This window comes from Citrus sinensis, chromosome 1 (assembly GCF_022201045.2).
Source record: "Citrus sinensis cultivar Valencia sweet orange chromosome 1, DVS_A1.0, whole genome shotgun sequence".
NCBI classification, from domain to species: domain Eukaryota; kingdom Viridiplantae; phylum Streptophyta; class Magnoliopsida; order Sapindales; family Rutaceae; genus Citrus; species Citrus sinensis.
The window spans coordinates 22,995,183-23,013,501 of record NC_068556.1 but is presented as its reverse complement, the minus strand read 5'-3'; the positions used below and the strand labels follow the sequence as shown (position 1 = coordinate 23,013,501).

The 18,319-nt window shown below is 37.3% G+C and overlaps 1 protein-coding gene, 1 long non-coding RNA gene and 1 pseudogene across 2 annotated transcripts; 2 read left to right on the top strand and 1 right to left on the bottom strand.

The window, feature by feature from the left end:
- The first annotated feature begins 39 nt into the window (after positions 1–39).
- LOC112499546 (uncharacterized) lies at positions 40–2,334 on the top strand. The gene is made up of 2 exons (XR_003067119.2): positions 40–1,659; positions 1,744–2,334. It is a non-coding gene; the product is annotated as an uncharacterized LOC112499546 (long non-coding RNA).
- A 3,279-nt stretch (positions 2,335–5,613) lies between these two features.
- LOC107178405 (protein SRC2-like) lies at positions 5,614–7,227 on the bottom strand (annotated as a pseudogene).
- A 7,359-nt stretch (positions 7,228–14,586) lies between these two features.
- Positions 14,587–18,173, top strand: LOC102623885 (mitochondrial thiamine diphosphate carrier 2-like). Its single transcript, XM_025102569.2, has 8 exons — positions 14,587–14,605; positions 14,781–14,933; positions 15,580–15,696; positions 15,811–15,922; positions 16,305–16,432; positions 16,911–17,063; positions 17,418–17,567; positions 17,771–18,173. The coding sequence occupies exons 2-8, from the start codon at positions 14,811–14,813 to the stop codon at positions 17,987–17,989; spliced, it is 1,002 nt and encodes a 333-aa protein (XP_024958337.1). The 5' UTR covers positions 14,587–14,605; positions 14,781–14,810; the 3' UTR covers positions 17,990–18,173.
- Positions 18,174–18,319: the final 146 nt, after the last annotated feature.

The following is an 18,319-nucleotide window of genomic DNA, read 5'->3' as shown; positions in this document are numbered from 1 at the left end:
GTTTGGTTGGGAACTGTGCGCCCGTAAACAACATAATAACATTCAGATCCATAGCTTTTCCATATTTTTTCAAATGACGAAATATTTATATAGTGGATGAGGTCTTTGATTCTCATTCAAAAACTATTTCTTAAAAACAATTAAACAACTTAACTGGTTCAAGACATTTCAATAGGGCATAGGGACATATTTGACATTAATGTATAAAATATAACATTATTTAAGAAAGTATAAAAAGTAAGGGACCCTTTTTCGTTTTTGGGAAATGAGGGACCCAGATTTGATTGTTTCTTTTGCGCCCTGACTTAACCATGGTTAAGTATGTTGTTTTTTTTTTTCCGGGGCGGTTAGTAAATTCTTTAGATTATTCTCAAGTTGTGTGGAAGTGGAATGGTCTGCCATTTGACTGTTAGATATTTGTTGTATTTTATTTATAAATTCTATAGTTTGCCGAAACACGAGATCGAATCGTATAAGATTCGCAATGGAATCAAGTACGCTATTCCCACCAAATTCTGAAAACGTCCAAGCAAAATTGAATGTCGGAACTGAACCTGAAAGTAGCTGTAATCTTTAAATCATGCTTTATTATTTTGTGGGTGTTGGCTTGGTACTGTAAGGCGGGCGCCTACCTTCCCCTGTAAGGCCAAGGCACCTGCCTTCCCATTGTAAATCATAAGAAATTGTCAACGTCACACCAATTGGACGCGGTCGGAGCTTTGATATTCTTTTCCTATCATAGAATTTCTAGATTACAATCACGATAACGATTGCTTTTGCGTACCAATGACGGATTCCTATTACCAACTTTCTTAGCTCCCAAGTAATTCAAATCAGTCTTAAACTTCAATTTGCTATGTGTATATTAACTTCTAATAAAAATCATAGGTGCCTAGATCCAATCTTCAGAGTGTGATGGGCACATATCCTCATGACCTTTTCAAGTCGGCCACAATTTCATGCCATCTCATCAAAAGGCTCAACATCTGATCCGAGATGTCTATGCTCACGGGAAAGATGAGCAACCATTCACGTGATTATTGATGATGCTCTTTGCCACAATCTGCTCTGTGCTTGTACTTTCTTGCCCACCCGACATAGATTTGACATGGGGTGTCTCATTATGAACAATGGTAGCCCCATCATCCAGATGCTTCTTCAGACATGATTTTGGCTGGACACTTGGGTGCCACAATTGATGCCGAGGCGCAATAGACCTTGGTTTTGTTGATTCACCAGTTGTCACTTGCTTCTTCACCCGTGGAGCTTCATTAGGGACTTTAACAACAAGCTACTTGTCCAGTCAAAGAAGTGCCGAGGATGAAGCTTCCGGGGCTTGCAAGTAATATTCTACTTCCATATTGCCAAATAGGGGTCTGTTTTTAACCGCATGAGCAAATGCTGCCTCAGCGTCAGATTTGCATTTGAACCGAACCTGGCAGGTTGAGGATCTCCAGAACACGCAAGGAGGAGAATGAAGCTGTCCGAAACGTGCACAACTTGCTTTCAGCTAAACAGAGGGCAAAGCTGATTGACTCGAGAATTGTATCACTATCATTTTGGGCTCCCTGAACTTTCTTGAAGTATCACGCTTCTTCTGCGAATACTTTCTCCGTTTTTCCTGGACTTTCAAGCTCATCCGCGCACCCCTTCTCAGAGGTTTTTCAAGTTTCCTATCGCCAGCCTCTGTCTTTTCTTCACTCAACAATTTCAGCTCATTCAATCTTTTTGGTTCTTCCACAGACATTTGTTCAGGACCTGTAATGCTGCCGGTTAGTCCCGCATTTCTATAATCGTCAGCTTTGAGCCGTTTTTTTGGGGGGCTTTAAAGCAGAAGGCAGGTCTTGAGCAGTCCTGCTGTTAGGACTCTTAGCAGCCATACCACAGACCATTGACTTAGTGGGACAACTTTCAATTGTTCCAGACTCTGCTGCTGGGATGACAGCCACTTCACATAGACGACAGATCTGTATTCCAGGAAGAACTGCAGCATGGTTGCGGGGATATTTTGTCGCACACTTTGAAATGGATTATGAGCAAGAGCTGACAGATAATCAAGTAACTGAGAATGTTTGCTATTAACTTGTAAACCATCTATCTTCTCTCTAGCCTTGAAATTTGAGGAAAAGGTGCCACAGGCTCCTTCGCCTGATTCTCTTTTTACCTTTTTATGACCATTGTCCCAATATATACAATGAGTGTAACATATAGGTTGAATTATTTGCAAGCAAATAGCAGCCCTTGCAAGAGCCAATGTCAGATTGAAGCATTCGTCACAAGGACAAGCTCGATCTATTATTATTGTAATTAAAGAGGCATCGATGATACCTATATTTCATTAATATATATATATATATATATATATACATACATAATATGGAGAAGTTTGCACAGCAGAGTCTGTCCCCCTGTTGAGTGAACCCACTACTCACTCAAAATCACCTTTTGTTTGCTGCTCTAACAGTCCTTTTCACTTCAATTAAACATATTTAATAATTCGCAAATTGAATTGCACAGATTATTATTAGATTAAAGAAGCTATTTGTATGTTCATAATTTATTGGTCCAATAAAGTCATAATAAATACATTTTCACCAATCAACCACCATTTCAGTCGATAGGCGCTGCTCACGTCTTTCAAGCAACAATCTTCCGTCATTGGGTACTCCATCATTATCATGTATATGAGTGAGACTCTTATTAATTATCACTTTACATGTAAAAGAATAAACAAACACTCATTGATTTTTTTCTCTTTTCGCATTTCAAGAGTGAAAAACATATGCAAGCAAACAGAAGCACGCAGTGCAAATTTTGGAATGCCAGTACCACCCACGCTTGTCAATGCTGCACGTGAGGAGCAGTTGGGCCTAAATGCAGTCCAAATGGGCCCCTAATGAATGAAAAAAGTGGGACCACTTGCATTTTACCAACTCTAAAAGCGACCCGCTTTGTCCAATCACGAAGGCCCATATGAGACAATAGCTAACCACCACCACCACCTCGCTAGAGCAACCACTGCGTGGAGAGTTTTCGTAAATGAAAATTAAAAAAAAAAAATTTAAAAAAATTCAGTTGAATGCTATCTAGTGTCTATATATATGTATATGCAATTGAATCTGGTTAAGTTGAAAATTAGATTTTGGTGAAAGCCAATGAATGGTCTATCAATTATTAATAATGAGAAAGTGATAAGTATCCAATTCTTGTTACACCAAGTAATGGAATCTATTTAATAAGCATGGAAGCTAGCGATCGATATTTGATCATTTGGGTTTTGGTTTAAATGATCATAAGTAATGACTCCACCGAACAGGGACCACTAAATAATATGAAATGTGGTACCAACCCTTAACCTTAATTGCACAAATGAACTTAAATTATGACGGATTGAGACCGTTTAACAAATATTTTTATTGTCTTAACCTTGCTACGACCAATATAACTAACACGGAAGTGGGGTTCATGTCTTAACCTTGAATTGTTTGAAGTGGGGTTCATGTCTGGGTATTTAAAAAGTTCAAAAAATTCTTCACACACAAATCTATTTCTTGGTTTGGCTTGTTTGACTGTTTGAGAGAGGGGGGGAAAAAAATTGACAGCACCGAGTTACAGCTGAAGAGAATATTCCATGTACATCATAGGAAAGATTGATGGAATGTTTTACATGAAGTCTGTCAAATACTTGGATAGTGGCTTTTTTATTATTAATTATATATATTTACATATAAGTCAAATTCGATTGTACATGAATTAACGGAGTGAGTCATGCGACAGCAATGTTTACTATGTGTAATAATCTATTATATCAAACAAATAGGTCGTGTAGTGAAGAAAAATGGTAATCAAATTAGTTACTCAAAAGGTCACGATTCCACAAATCAAATAATCAACCTCACCTGACATGGAGTTGAAGTGCGGTTCATGTTTGGTTCTGTCAAGTGGTAGACAAAAGTTTTTGGTTTATATGAAAGGGATCCTAAATCAGAATATCAATGAGAATGAGATCCAAGTAAATTTCACGTGTGGCACATTCACAGATGTTGGAAGAGTCTGGTTTCACACAATGTCAGCAAGAAAATTCATTTTACAAGAATCCATCGGTTGCCGAGGGTCGTCACTTTTGCTGACATAATTCTCAACGTTAAATTTTTGTTTTTTTTCCTGCTACTGTTTATTGCCTTTTCTGTATTGGTTTACAAAGAAAGCATCATTGTCACTTCGAGGAGGAGTTGACACAAAAAGAATTCAAACAAAATATGGTGGCTGATGAAACCCCATGACCCCTTTAGAATAATTGCTTTAAACTTGAAGCAACTTTAACAATTGTCCGCAATTTAATTAAGTTAAAAGTGCAAAAGCAAAATATTCTTATCGTTCGACATTTTATTCTTTAGATGCAAACGCAATTTTTGCAGAAAGTAACAAACTAAGTAAAACTCAAAATTCTATTAACGGTGCATTTGATATTGAGGTTGGATTTTTGTAATTTAAGTTACAACACTAAAGTGTTTGGTAAATATAGTTTGGAAGCTGCGTTGATATGATTTTTTACTGGTATAATAGAAAATCTATTATATCTTTAATAATTTTGTCAAAATCATTATTTAAAATTTATATTTACTACTTGTTGTTAATTTTTGTTTCCTAATTATAGTTTTTTTTTCTATAACAACTGTAATTTAAAAGTTATATCACCTAAATTCTAATTAGGACCTAAGAGAACATAAAATATAAAAAGTAAAAATTCCCAAAAATCTCCTCCATCAAAATTAAGTAGCAGTAGAAATAATATCCTATCATAAAACCCAAAACATTCCTCCAAACAAACCCACCCCCACCCCCCCCCCCCCCCTTCACATTCCTCCTTCATATTGTAGTCATTCTCTCATATGCATTCTGTGTCAACAAATTAAATCATTCTAATTATAGATAAAATTTTACTTTAAACTTCAAGCAACTTTAAAAATTGTCCGCAATTTAATTAAGTTCAAAGTGCAAAAGCACAACATTCTTATCGTTCCACATTTTATTCATTAGCTTTTTCAAGAATTAACAAAGTAAAACATAAGATCCTACTAAGAGAATATAAGATATAAAAAGTGAAAATCCCCAAAATCTCCTCCATTACCATAAAAAATGATATCTTAAAAACCTCAAACATTCTTCCGCACAAACCCAGCTCCAAACCCCATTCCCCACGTTATTCTTTAATATTATAGTCATTCTCTCATATGCATTCGTGTCAAAAAATTAAAACATTCTAACTATAGATAAAATTTTGCGACTTAGGCTCCCAAACCAAAACCAAACCTTAACTTATTGACATCCAACGGATAATCTCACTTGAGGTTCATTCACATACAATACTTTTCAAGAGCCTAGTTTGGTTTGCCTCAATGGTAGCAAGAAATTTTAGAGACAAGATTGAACAAGCACCCATCATTTAATCCTAAGTGCTATAGTTAAGTTCATAACATTGCCATTTTTATTCATGTGTGTAGAGAACAAAAAGAATTCAGAGGCCCAAGCGAAAGCAACAATATCACTTCAAGAAGGATCCCAACAACGGCCATAACAGCACCCCATGGCCCCTTCAGAATAGTGAAGTAATAAACTTGAAAGCTGCTTTAAAAATTTCCCATTTATGTAGTACATAGATCACAAAATTTGAGTGTACATAAACATTAAATCGCTCATTTTCATTGACAACCATTAAAGTGCAAAGCAAAATATTCTATATGTACATTCCACATTTTATTCTTAATGTACGTAAGGAAAAGCTAATATATATAACAAAGAGAAAAGTAAAATCCAAAATAACTAAGTCCAAATACCATATGGTATTTAAAAAAAAAAGTAGTCAAAATACCGTAATAATAATAATAAACTATTAAACTATCTAAAAAATTAGCAGAAAATAAAATTCAAAAATCAAAATCTCCTCCGAAGTCTCCTCCAAAATCTCCATCATAATCAGCAGCATTAGAGACAATATCTCCAATTAAAAGCCCACCAAGCATTCCGCCAAGCAATCCAGTTCCAAATCCCAGTCCCCCATTACTCTTCTTCTGTGGCTTCACAGGCGGGTACCCGTATCCCTATTGTGGCGGTGGAGGCGAGTACCCGTATCCCTGTTGTGGTGCAGGCGGGTACCCGTATCCCTGTTGTGGCGGTGGAGGCAGGTACCTGTATCCCGGTTGTTGTGGTGGGTATGCACCATTCGGCGCCGCTCCTTGAGGGGGTTGTGGTGGGTAACCGTTCCTTGCCTGAGGCAGCGAGGGGTAAGCGTGAGCCATCGGCGCCGGATAAGCAGTCACGGGCTCGCCGGCCTTGGCGTGCTTTTTCCCAACGGTGGGTTCATTGAACTTGTACGAGAAGTGTAACTCGCCCTTGGGTTTTTCCAACGACGAGCGGACTTGGTAAGTAACGAACTTCATCGATATAGCGTCTCCCGAGGAGGAGGAGGAGGAGGAATCCAAGAGCTCCTCGTATCCCTGTTGTGGCGATGGAGGCGGGTACCCGTATCCCTGTTGTGGCGGTGGAGGCGGGTACCCGTATCCCGGTTGTTGCGGTGGGTATGCACCATTCGGCGCCGCTACTTGAGGGGGTTGCGGTGGGTAATCGTACCCTGCCTGAGGTTGTGGGGGGTAAGCGTAAGGCACAAAGCTCGATCCGGCTGCCATCTGTGCCAGATAAGCAGTCACGGGCTCGTCGGCCTTGGCGTGCGTTTTCCCGATGGTGGGTTCACTGAACTTGTACGAGAAGTGTAACTCGCCCTTGGGTTTTTCCGACGACGAGCAGACTTGGTAAGTAACGAACTTCATCGATTTGGCGTCTCCCGAAGAGGAGGAGGAGGAATCCAAGAGCTCTTTGATCGGGATGATTACTTCGCCGACAGTTTTATCGCCGAGTAAGCCGTCGCTCTTGATCTTGAAATCGAGCGTGAGGCGATTCTGCTGGGCCAAGGACTCGTTGAAGGTGAACTTAATCGGGAAATTCCACGTGGGGTTTGATCCGCCGGATGGGTCCGCCTGCGTCTTGACTTTCTGTTTCTTGATGGTGTGGTCGCCCGAGATCGAAACGACGGCATACACTTCCATCTTGGAGATGAAGTGGACATCTTTGAGGTGTTTTGCGGAGATCACGTTGAGATCTAAAGCTCTGTAAGAGACCATAATTGCTAATAACTTTTGAGAGAACTGAAGATTTTTCAAAAGATCACTTTCTGCGAATTGAGAAAATTAGCGGAGGCTATAACACGATATGGTGTATTTATACCGTCAATGCGGACTTATCCTCCGGCCTTTGTAAAATACCAAGGAAAAGCAACAAAGTCCGCGTCAACGCGTTTGGTTGGGAACTGTAAGGCGGGCGGCTACATTCTCCTGTAAGGCCAAGGCACCTGCCTTCCCATTGTAAATCATAAGAATTGGTCAACGTCACACCAATAGGACGCGGTCGGAGTTTTGATATTCTTTTCCTATCATAGAATTTCTAGATTACAATCACGATAACGATTGCTTTTGCGTACCAATGATGGATTCATATTACCAACTTTCTTAGAGCATCTCCAAAAGCCTCTATAAATTTTACTCTTTAAATACTTATTTGCTTACCTATGTGGCAAATAGAAGGGTGAAAAAATATGATATTCTCCAAAAGACTCATCAAATAAAAATAAGTTAATATTATTTTAATCAAATAATTATTTTTTTAAAGGAAAAGTCAATAGTAATTAAAGCACTTCTCTCTCTTTCTTCAATGAAAAGTAATAAAATATAAATTGAAGAGGGAGAAATCAACTCTCCAAATTTGAAGAGAGAGAATCATTTCTTATTTGAAGAATCTTAATTGGAATGTCTTTTGGAGCCTTAAATATTGAGGTGGCTCTTCAAATAATTAATAAAATCTTATTTGAAGAGTCTTTTGATGATGCTCTTAGCTCCCAAGTAATTCACATCAGTCTTAAACTTTAATTTGCTATGTGTATATTAACTTCCTAATAAATATCATAGGTGCCTAGATCCAATCTTCGGAGTGTGATGGGCACATATCCTAATGACTTTTTCAAGTCGACCACAGTTTCATGCCATCTCATCAAAAGGCTCAACATCTGATCCGAGATGTCTATGCTCTGGCTGCTGCTGCAGCTGGCATCAGGACAGTTGTTCGTTGCCTCAGGTTGAACCTTTTTTTAGATCTTTGCATTGGTGTTGATAGTTTCACGGGAAAGATGAGCAACCATTCACGTGATTATTGATGATGCTCTTTGCCACAATCTGCTCTGTGCTTGTACTTTCCTGCCCACCCGACATAGATTTGACATGGGGTGTCTCATTATGAACAATGGTAGCCCCATCATCCAGATGCTTCTTCAGACATGATTTTGGCTGGCTACTTGGGTGCGACAATTGATGCTGAGGTGCAATAGACCTTGGTTTTGTTGATTCACCAGTTGTCACATGCTTCTTCACCCGTGGAGCTTCATTAGGGACGTTAACGACAAGCTACTTGTCCAGTCAAAGAAGTGCCGAGGATGAAGCTTCCGGGGCTTGCAAGTAATATTCTACTTCCATATTGCCAAATAATAGGGGTCTGTTTTTAACCGCATGAGCAAATGCTGCCTCAGCGTCAGATTTGCATTTGAACCGAACCTGGCAGGTTGAGGATCTCCAGAACACGCAAGGAGGAGAATGAAGCTGTCCGAAACGTGCACAACTTGCTTTCAGCTCCGAAACAGAGGGCAAAGCTGATTGACTCGAGAATTGTATCACCATCATTTTGGGCTCCCTGAACTTTCTTGAAGTATCGCGCTTCTTCTGTGAATACTTTCTCCGTTTTTCCTGGACTTTCAAGCTCATCCGCGCACCTCTTCTCAGAGGTTTTTCAAGTTTCCTATCGCCAGCCTCTGTCTTTTCTTCACTCAACAATTTCAGCTCATTCAATCTTTTTGGTTCTTCCACAGACATTTGTTCAGGACCTGTAATCCTCCCACATTTCTATAATCGTCAGCTTTGAGCGGTTTTTTTGGGGGGCTTTAAAGCAGAAGTCAGGTCTTGAGCAGTCCTGCTGTTAGGACTCTTAGCAGCCATACCACAGACCATAGACTTAGTGGGACAACTTTCAATTGTTCCAGACTCTGCTGCTGGGATGACAGCCACTTCACATAGACGGCAGATGTGTATTCCAGGAAGAACTGCAACATAGTTGCAGGGATATTTTGTCGCACACTTTTAAATGGATTAAGAGCAAGAGCTGACAGATAATCGAGTAACTGAGAATGTTTGCTATTAACATGTAAACCATCTATCTTCTCTCTAGCCTTGAAATTTGAGGAAAAGGTGCCACAGGCTCCTTCGCCTGATTCTCTTTTTACCTTTTTATGACCATTGTCCCAATATTCTAAGCCCAATTTAAACTTGTAGTCTTTCTTCCTTTTTTCTCTCTTCATCAAGAGTGTATGCTCAGAAAGCAAGTCTTCTTCAAGACATTTTGAAATCCTCAATTTCTCATCCAGAATGTCACTACTGGTAACAATAACCTTTCTATGAAATGCAGCATCTGAGGGGGGTGAAGTTCTTCCAACCACCTGCAAATCCTCCAAACAATAACTAATTTTCTCTACTTTTGAGACTTTTGGCTGCAGTTGTTGAAAATCTGGAGATATGTCCTGACTTTTTACCCTGTTGCATTTTCTTTGAACTGAAGGCTTAATTAAACTAATTTCTTCAAGCGTCGGCTTCTCTGCAGTTGAGGTTTTTTGGCCAGATGTTTGAGCTGTTCCATATTTAACAAGAACGAAAGAAACTGGTGACAAGATGTGTTAAGGCTGCTCATTATGGAGAATATACAGAGGCTAAACAGAACAAGCTTAAGAAGCAAAACCATGTCAGCATCAGTGAGTCAGCAAAGATTGTTAAGGAGAGCAAAACGTCAGCTGACAGCTCAGCATTGGCTGTTGAAACTTTGTTATTAGTCATATGAAATGTGTGTAACAAAAACAAGTAATAGAAGTTAGTTATATATTGTTACATAAGTGTGCATGTATAAATACGTGTGTGTAATTCTGATGAAGTAAGTCAAGAAGATTCTGGATTCAATAAAATTCATTTTCTCTGTGATTTTCGCTTCAGCCAAACACATTTATTCTCAAATTTTCACAAGATGCAAAAAGTTTCGGGTTTCGTGATAGATACATATGATAAAGCATAAAGTGAGAGTTAAGAACCTAACATGCCATGTGCCAGTCGTTGCTGGTACAGAGACATGGATTTGATGAAGCTGATCACGTGCACAAGGGTTGCTAAAGATGATGTAACATGGTAAAATGTACTTAGCCATAAACAATTAAGATTTGATCAAACAAACATAAAACCTGTCATCAAAGTTACAGCTACCAACAGACATAGACCTCTCCCCCAGTCAGGCCTCAAATATATATGCCGCTGAGAATTATTCTACAAAGCTTCTGGGCAGCGTGTTCTGGAACTTGTGGCAAACAAGGCAGCAATAACCCGTGCAACAGCCAACCAATTTCTCATACTGTTGTGAATAGCAACAAAGTCATTTCAGGCAATTATGATCTCTAGATGATCATGTACAAGTAATTTTCAATCTACATGTGAGAAGTTCTGTGTGAACACTGTCAAATTTAAGTAAAATCTCAGTGAGCAAGTGTAGCACTGAAGCTCAATAACAAATCTTTCATCCATCGATGACTAACTAGTATACACTGACAACACATTGCATTTTACCTCAAGCTTTCTTGAAACACAAAAAAAAATGTAAAAAATAAAAAATAAAGTAAAGCAGGACAATATAACATAACAGGAAAAAATAAGAATCATACCTTCAGAAGGTATTTGCCTCTGTGAAATCAAAATCCCAATTGAATTCCTCCCTTGTATCTGCTGCGATCCATAGGCCTGAGCACGTCTCATCGACCTCCCAAACACAGCTTTTCGATAAGTGAGGACAAAAGCCTCAATCTTAATAAAATGAATACTTCTTTCTAAACTACCATGTGGTATAGATGCTAACTTCTTTAGCAAAAAGAGCATCTCAGTAGGCTCAAACCCATACCAGGCTGATACCCACATACATCAACTTCAACAAACCCTTTAACACCGGTAGTCCGAAAATTACTAGTGCCCTGACACCAACACGAAAGGCCAAGAGCAGCCATCCTACGAGCCTCGTCCTCTGCATCTTTTACAGCATTTAGAAATTCGACATCATTTGTTTGTTTTGATTTCTCAACATAGCCAATGTCAAACGGTCGAAGATCAAATGGATCAAACCACCCATAACTATTATCCCCAAAAAATGCAACCAGCAAACCTCCTTCCTTCTTAGTTTTACTAACACAAGGCAATGCAAAAGCGTCATGGAGTATCTGCCCTGGCCACCATGGATTTAATCTAACCTTTCCCCACACCATATCCCCTACTTCATAGCTACAAGCCAACCGCTTTATCCCAAGCTTGCCCAAATCATCAAGCATTTCTCCACCACCATTTAATTGAGTAAACGAGTATTTTCACTTGATATTGCTGATAACACAACTATTTAATTGAGTAAATGTGCAACAAGCAACATATAGATAAGAATTGAAGCCACAAGACCTCAAACACTGACATACCGCGTTGGGAAAATTTTCAAATTACAAGTTTAGTTTCACAATAATAATAATAATTTATTATAATTGCTAGTCTAATAAAGAGTTTTATTAGTATAAATGAAGTTAATTATCAAGTCTTGACTTTGATATGATCTCTTTAAATTATAATTAGTAAGACTTCCAAATATTTTTCCCCCCCAAATTTATTAAGGCTTTGATTAGACGAAAAGTTTTTCGGGCATTTGATTCCTCGAGACAATTAAAGAAATAGCAAGATATCACGTCACCTAAACATTATAAACGACAAGTCATAAAATGAAATGAATAAAACACGACTGTCGTCACAATAAGAATGCATAGATGAGAACCATTTTTATGCGAGCAATGTGCCAAACCTTTTTAAGGAGATTAAACGAACCGTTGATCCAAAAGTCCAAACACTACGAAAATCTTTTCATTTATTTCTTGGCAATTTCTTTTGTCAATGGAATGGCGGATGCAAAATTGAAGTTCATCAAAAGACTGAGAGGGCCAAAGTTTGAAAGCAAGATATATCAATGACCATATAGAAGCTATGGTATCTTTATACGATCATATAGTTATAGTGGCACACGACAATATTTTAAATGGATAGTTGCAGTAATACTCCATGAACTCCACCATTATGCTTCATTGTAACCTTTTATTCATAATAACGCTTCAAATACAATTTGGACCTCTGCTGGTATAGAGTTTACCCAGACAACAGGTGAATTGTCTTCTAAAGCAAATTTTGCTAAAGAATGGGAATAAACATTATAATTTCTGGAGACATGCTTGACTGTAACATTTTGAAATTCTTTACTCTGATTTCGGATGTCTGAAATTGTCCACAAAATTTCTGTTCTGCTACCCCTTGTGTTGTTGATTAGCTCGGGCCACTTCCAAACAATCAGTCTCTATGATCACCGAGTTCAAATATGCTTCTCTTGCAACTTTAAGCCCCCACTAAACGGCTTCAGTTTCAGCATGACTAACACTTCCCCTCAGACTAGCCTGACTGATTCCAGCAGCTACTACTTTGTCTCTTGAGTCTCTTATCACAGTTCCAAGACCTGCCAGCTGCTTTTGGTTGCTAATAGCTGCATCCACGTTAACCTTGAAGAAAGTAAACCTTTGTTAAAATAGCTGAGTTTTGCCAGGAGTTGATGCATGGAGTGTTGCTGCAACTATCCATTTGAGCGTAAAGGATCTCATGAGGCTCTAGGGTCACTCAAGCTTGCTACATTTTTTGCCAAGCTCGAACAATTATTCCAAAGGCTTAGAGTTCAGCTTTAAATTATGATTAAGATATGATGCGGCTGCATAGAGGTGAGTTTCTCTATAGGTAGGTCTAGAAAAATGATTTATTGGAGGCTAAATTACTTGCCAACAAAATTTTTATAAATAATTATTAATTAATATCAATAATATTGTTGGAAGACTATTATTACAAAAGGAAAAAAAAAGAAGTAAAAATAAGAATGTAATAAATTTAATTACAAAGTGTTATGAGATTTTTTTTTTAAAAAATATAAAAACTAAATCAACACTTAAATCAAAATATACTTAATGACCAAACCAGCATTTGCCAATCTTAGACGGCACCTGATTGCCGAAAATGCATCCATTTTCACCATGGCTGGCAGAAAAGAAAATAAAGAAACAAAAAGATCTTCGTCACTACATGACTTTTGTTATTTGTGTTATATATAATTTAAGCTATAAACTCTTTGCAGTGCATGACAAAGCAAAGAATTGTGTTATATATATTTTAAGCTATAAACCAACCCTTCCTTAACCTCCAGCAGTGCATGACAAACAGACAAAGCAAAGAATTGCGTCATTTCCCCGGAAGCCCAAAGGCCGAAGGCCAAAATAATAAGCAATTGAACGACAGGTCATTCCATGCGCAGATTTACTTATTTATTCATTTTTTTTTTCTTTTCCATCACTTTTAATTTTTAAATTGTACTTTGAAAAGTATTTCCGGAACCAATCTTCTCCAGCATGCAAGTTCTTTAAACTGGCGTATATTTTAATTTTTAGTTAATAAAAATTAGTGGCAAAAAAGCAATGCGGTTGATTCTGTCCTTTCTTTTTTTTTTTTCTAACATCAAATACACATCTTGATTGGGTATTATTCATAGTCCAGTGCGAGTATTATTTCGAATTTAAAAATATATATAACTTTTTTCAGTTTCTAAATTCATTCAATGATTTGTTTCTAAATATCTAAAACATTAAAATTTAGGGCAACACTATGTTGTAACAGTGGTATGGTACCACAGTTGCAACTAGTCATTAGATCTATATTTGTACAGTTGTATTAACAAGATCCCATGACTGAAAGTAACAGTGGTACCGTACCACTGTTGCAACATAACTGGACCATTAAAATTTGTCACTAGAATGAATAAATTGCATTAAAATTTAAAATGTAGGAGGATAACATCCAAGTTCATAACTTTACATGAATTTCTCAATAAGAGCATATTTTGTATATTTGCATTAAATAGGTCCCAGTTTTCTTTTCAAATAACTAAGGTATTTTATATTGTAGGGATATAGATTTCACGTTGATCTAATAATATAGTAAGCAAAATATAAATTTATGATCCATAGTTATTAGATAAAAACATAAAAATAATTAATTATATTATTAATATATATGTGACATACTATCATTAAAAGTTTAAAAGAGTTGTTTAATGTTACGTGTAATTTGGTCATTTCAATGGAAGTTGCCACTTGCCAGAAGCCCACGATAGAACCATTTGAAACAAATGAAAAATCTCTACCCTTCTAGAAAAGATCAGGGACATAAATGTTATTATTCCATTAAAATTTTTAATTTTAATTTATAGGAAGGAAGAAGAAAAATCGACCTGTATATTTGGCACTAAATGCTCTGCGCATGGGACCGAAGTCCGAGAATCGTTCTGTCAAGTCAGCAAATAATAGGCAATCTTTATTATTTATTTATAGCAAAGGTCAATTCATCGCTTAATGCCTTGACCAGCAGCTTAATAGTAAAATTGTACAATTCATCACGAGTTGCCGCTATTGATCCGATAAGCGGCAAAAAATCCAACATATGTATTTTTTTTAATTGAAAAAAAAAAATTGTTGTTATTAGGTTATAGCTTGAGTTGAGAGGAGGCGGTTGATGGAGGAGCAGGAGCCGGGGCAATGGAAACGAATGGTGATCGATGCGTCTGCAGGCGCGATTGCCGGTGGAATCTCACGTACTGTAACTTCGCCTCTTGATGTTATTAAGATCCGTTTCCAGGTCTCCAATTTTTTATATTCTTTTTCTTGTTTTAATCATTTATATAATTGGATATTGTGGGGAAAAAAAAAGAGTGAAAATTTGTTTAGCTTTGTTCTTTTTGTCAAAATAAATTAAAATAAATGCGAAAATTAGTTTAAAAAAAAAAAACTAGTGTTGGATTATTTTCTTTGGCTTATAGTGTTGGATACTTTTAAGAGTAAAAGAGATCTTTCATCCTTGGTGATGTTACATTAATCTATTGAGTGTGTGGGATGGTTAGATAAGTAACTTCAAAAGTTATGGAAATGGCCGAGGCATCACTTGGTATGAAATCTATTGGGTATTTACACTTAGGAAGCATAGTGTAATTGCATTTATTTTTTAATGTTAAAAAACTAATGTTGGTCTTTTCGGAAAAGACTAGGTTCTTTGCCTTTTAGGGCAAGCCTTGATAACTTGGTTCCTTACTTTCTACTAAGTGTTGGTTGTACAAGAGGAAAAACACTTTTTGGGACTGTTGAGAGTTCATGGGAGAGAAGTTTGTATGGTATATTTTGTGCATGCCTAGATCATGGGGGCTAGGATTGTGGTATTTTAATTTTTATTTTTTCCAGGATGTGATTGTAATGGTTAGTAGTGAAGAAAATTATCATTGGTTTAACAGGTTCAATTGGAGCCCACGACTTCATGGGCGTTGCTAAATGGACATATATCCAGGCCATCAAAATATACTGGCATGTTCCAAGCAACGAAGGATATATTTAGAGAGGAAGGTTTATGGGTATGATTTATTATCTTTCATCATTGCACTTCTGCAATCTAGTCAGGAGACTAGTTCAATGTGTCTCTTTATGTTCTTTGATTTTGTAACAATTTAAGGGAATGGTTATGACAGGGTTTCTGGCGTGGCAATGTGCCAGCCTTACTTATGGTTATGCCATACAGTGCCATACAATTTACAGTGTTACACAAATTGAAAACATTCGCTGCTGGTTCTTCCAAGGCAGGTATATGACATCATGTTACATCAGTATAAATTTTTTGACTTTTATGAAATGCTGTTTTGCTAAAAAATTGATCTACGTGTAAGATTGAATGTAGTAACTTGCTATCTACCTATGAATATTGGTATATGACATCATTGTTTCCTTTGGTTAACTGCTTATGTTGTGGAAACTTTTGTAACTTGTCTGAAGTAGTTTGGTACAGACTTGTTTATTTCTAATTTTTTCCTTGGAAGTCTGCTAGTTCTTCATCCTTTTCTGTTGTTTGGAGGCGCATACACTGTTTGATTTGGATTTTTCTTGTGTTTATATGATTATTTTTTAATGTTTCAGCTTTTATTTGCTTTCTCACAGGTTATGGGCTCATTGTTCTGTTGTTTTGCAGAAAATCATATTAATTTAAGCGCTTACTTGTCTTATGTCAGTGGGGCATTAGCTGGGTGTGCAGCTACTGTTGGATCATATCCATTTGATCTTTTACGAACCATATTAGCGTCACAAGGAGAACCTAAGGTAAAGAATTTGACTGAATGATATTTGAATGATATGGTATGGCTTCATTTGTATTTTAACATCAATTCATTCAACCGAAGGAAGGATTTGAAATCTGAGGCTGAATCACACTTCTTATAAATATTGAATTGATTTGTATTTTTTATTTTCATAAATTTTGCCTACAACGCAACGTATGCTCGAATGTGTGAGCACTCCCTTTTGCAGTGATAAGTTTGTTCTTGGTGGGCCCAGAGCATGGTGATCTCATTCGTGGCGTCTTAATTTCATCTCCTTCAATAATGACTTTTTTTTTTTTTGGTGGTGTGTGTGTGTCTATATACATATATATATATTTTCATTTAACCATTGGGAAGCACATAGTTTTTACGTCTCAGTTCAAATGTTCAACACGTTGTCATGTTTGTTAGCTGAAGCATTAATATGTTGAGGGCCCTTCTGATATCGTTATTGATCACTAGTTAATGGCTATATATAGGTGTATCCCACAATGAGGTCTGCATTTGTTGATATTGTCAGCACCCGAGGCTTTAGAGGACTGTATGCTGGGCTGTCACCTACACTGGTTGAGATTATTCCTTATGCTGGCCTGCAATTCGGCACATATGATACATTCAAGCGCTGGACCATGGTAGACTTCATTCTTGTTTATATTAGATTTTTGTTTAAGAGTCTGGGTATATAATTCTTTTGTGTTTCATGCCGGCATCCCCAATTTTAAGAGTAATTTGAGGTTTAGAGCACTATTTCTCCTCCATGTTGTAGTTGAGCTGATATTCAAATAAGTTGAAATGCGCGAAATGCATTTTATGTTTGATCATCTCTGGGATGAAATATTAAAGAGTCTTCAGTAATTTTTGTGCTTGGTACTTCCCACTGAGTATTGGCAGATAAATTCCTTTTTGGTTCGTTAAAAAAGGGGGCTGATGTTAAGGATTTTGTTTTTACACATCAATAATATTTATTTACTATCATCATCTTGTAGGACTGGAACCGGATAAGATCTTCTAATACAAGCTCAACTGGTGCAGACAATAATCTTTCAAGTTTTCAGCTTTTTGTCTGTGGATTAGCGGCTGGAACATGTGCTAAACTTGTTTGTCATCCACTTGATGTGGTCAAGAAACGATTCCAGGTTTAATATAAGGCCTTGCATAAAATCTCAGTATGCATCATCTCTGTCTTATGTGAATGTAAAGAATAAGGCAATAATTTTTATTTTTAGTAAGACTAGTGTCAAGCTATCATTTCATGTTTTAGATGAGCCAGTTTTCAAGATTGTCTTGCCTTTTGCCCATGCTGAATTAGACAAATGAATTTTGTTGCTGGCTTTTGCAGATTGAAGGACTCCAGAGGCACCCGAAGTATGGTGCTAGAGTTGAGCACCGTGCTTACAGAAATATGTCTGATGCCCTAAGCCGAATTGTGCAAGCAGAGGGTTGGGCTGGTCTTTATAAGGGCATTGTCCCATCAACTGTCAAAGCTGCGCCTGCTGGGGCTGTAACATTTGTAGCTTATGAGTATGCATCAGATTGGTTAGAGTCTATTTTGACTTGAATATGACATGATTCTTTTTTTTCCCCCACTATATTTTTGTCATCCTATTCTTTTTCACTCAGTCCTTAAAAGGCCCTCATACAAGGAAAGAGGAATCGCAATTACATTTGATTGGCCATTATTTATACAGGCTGTAACTTCATGGTAGACCCATAATAATTGAGAGTCAACGTCTACAAGTTGATATGGAGAGTATTTGGCGTGCGGTTATAATTTAATCTACGGCAATTATGCTGGTTATGTCAATAGAGGTTGTATGAAGCCCGTTGAAAAAAAAATTGGCCAATGGTTTGGAAATTGTATTCACTCACCTAGTTTTGAGTAGACATT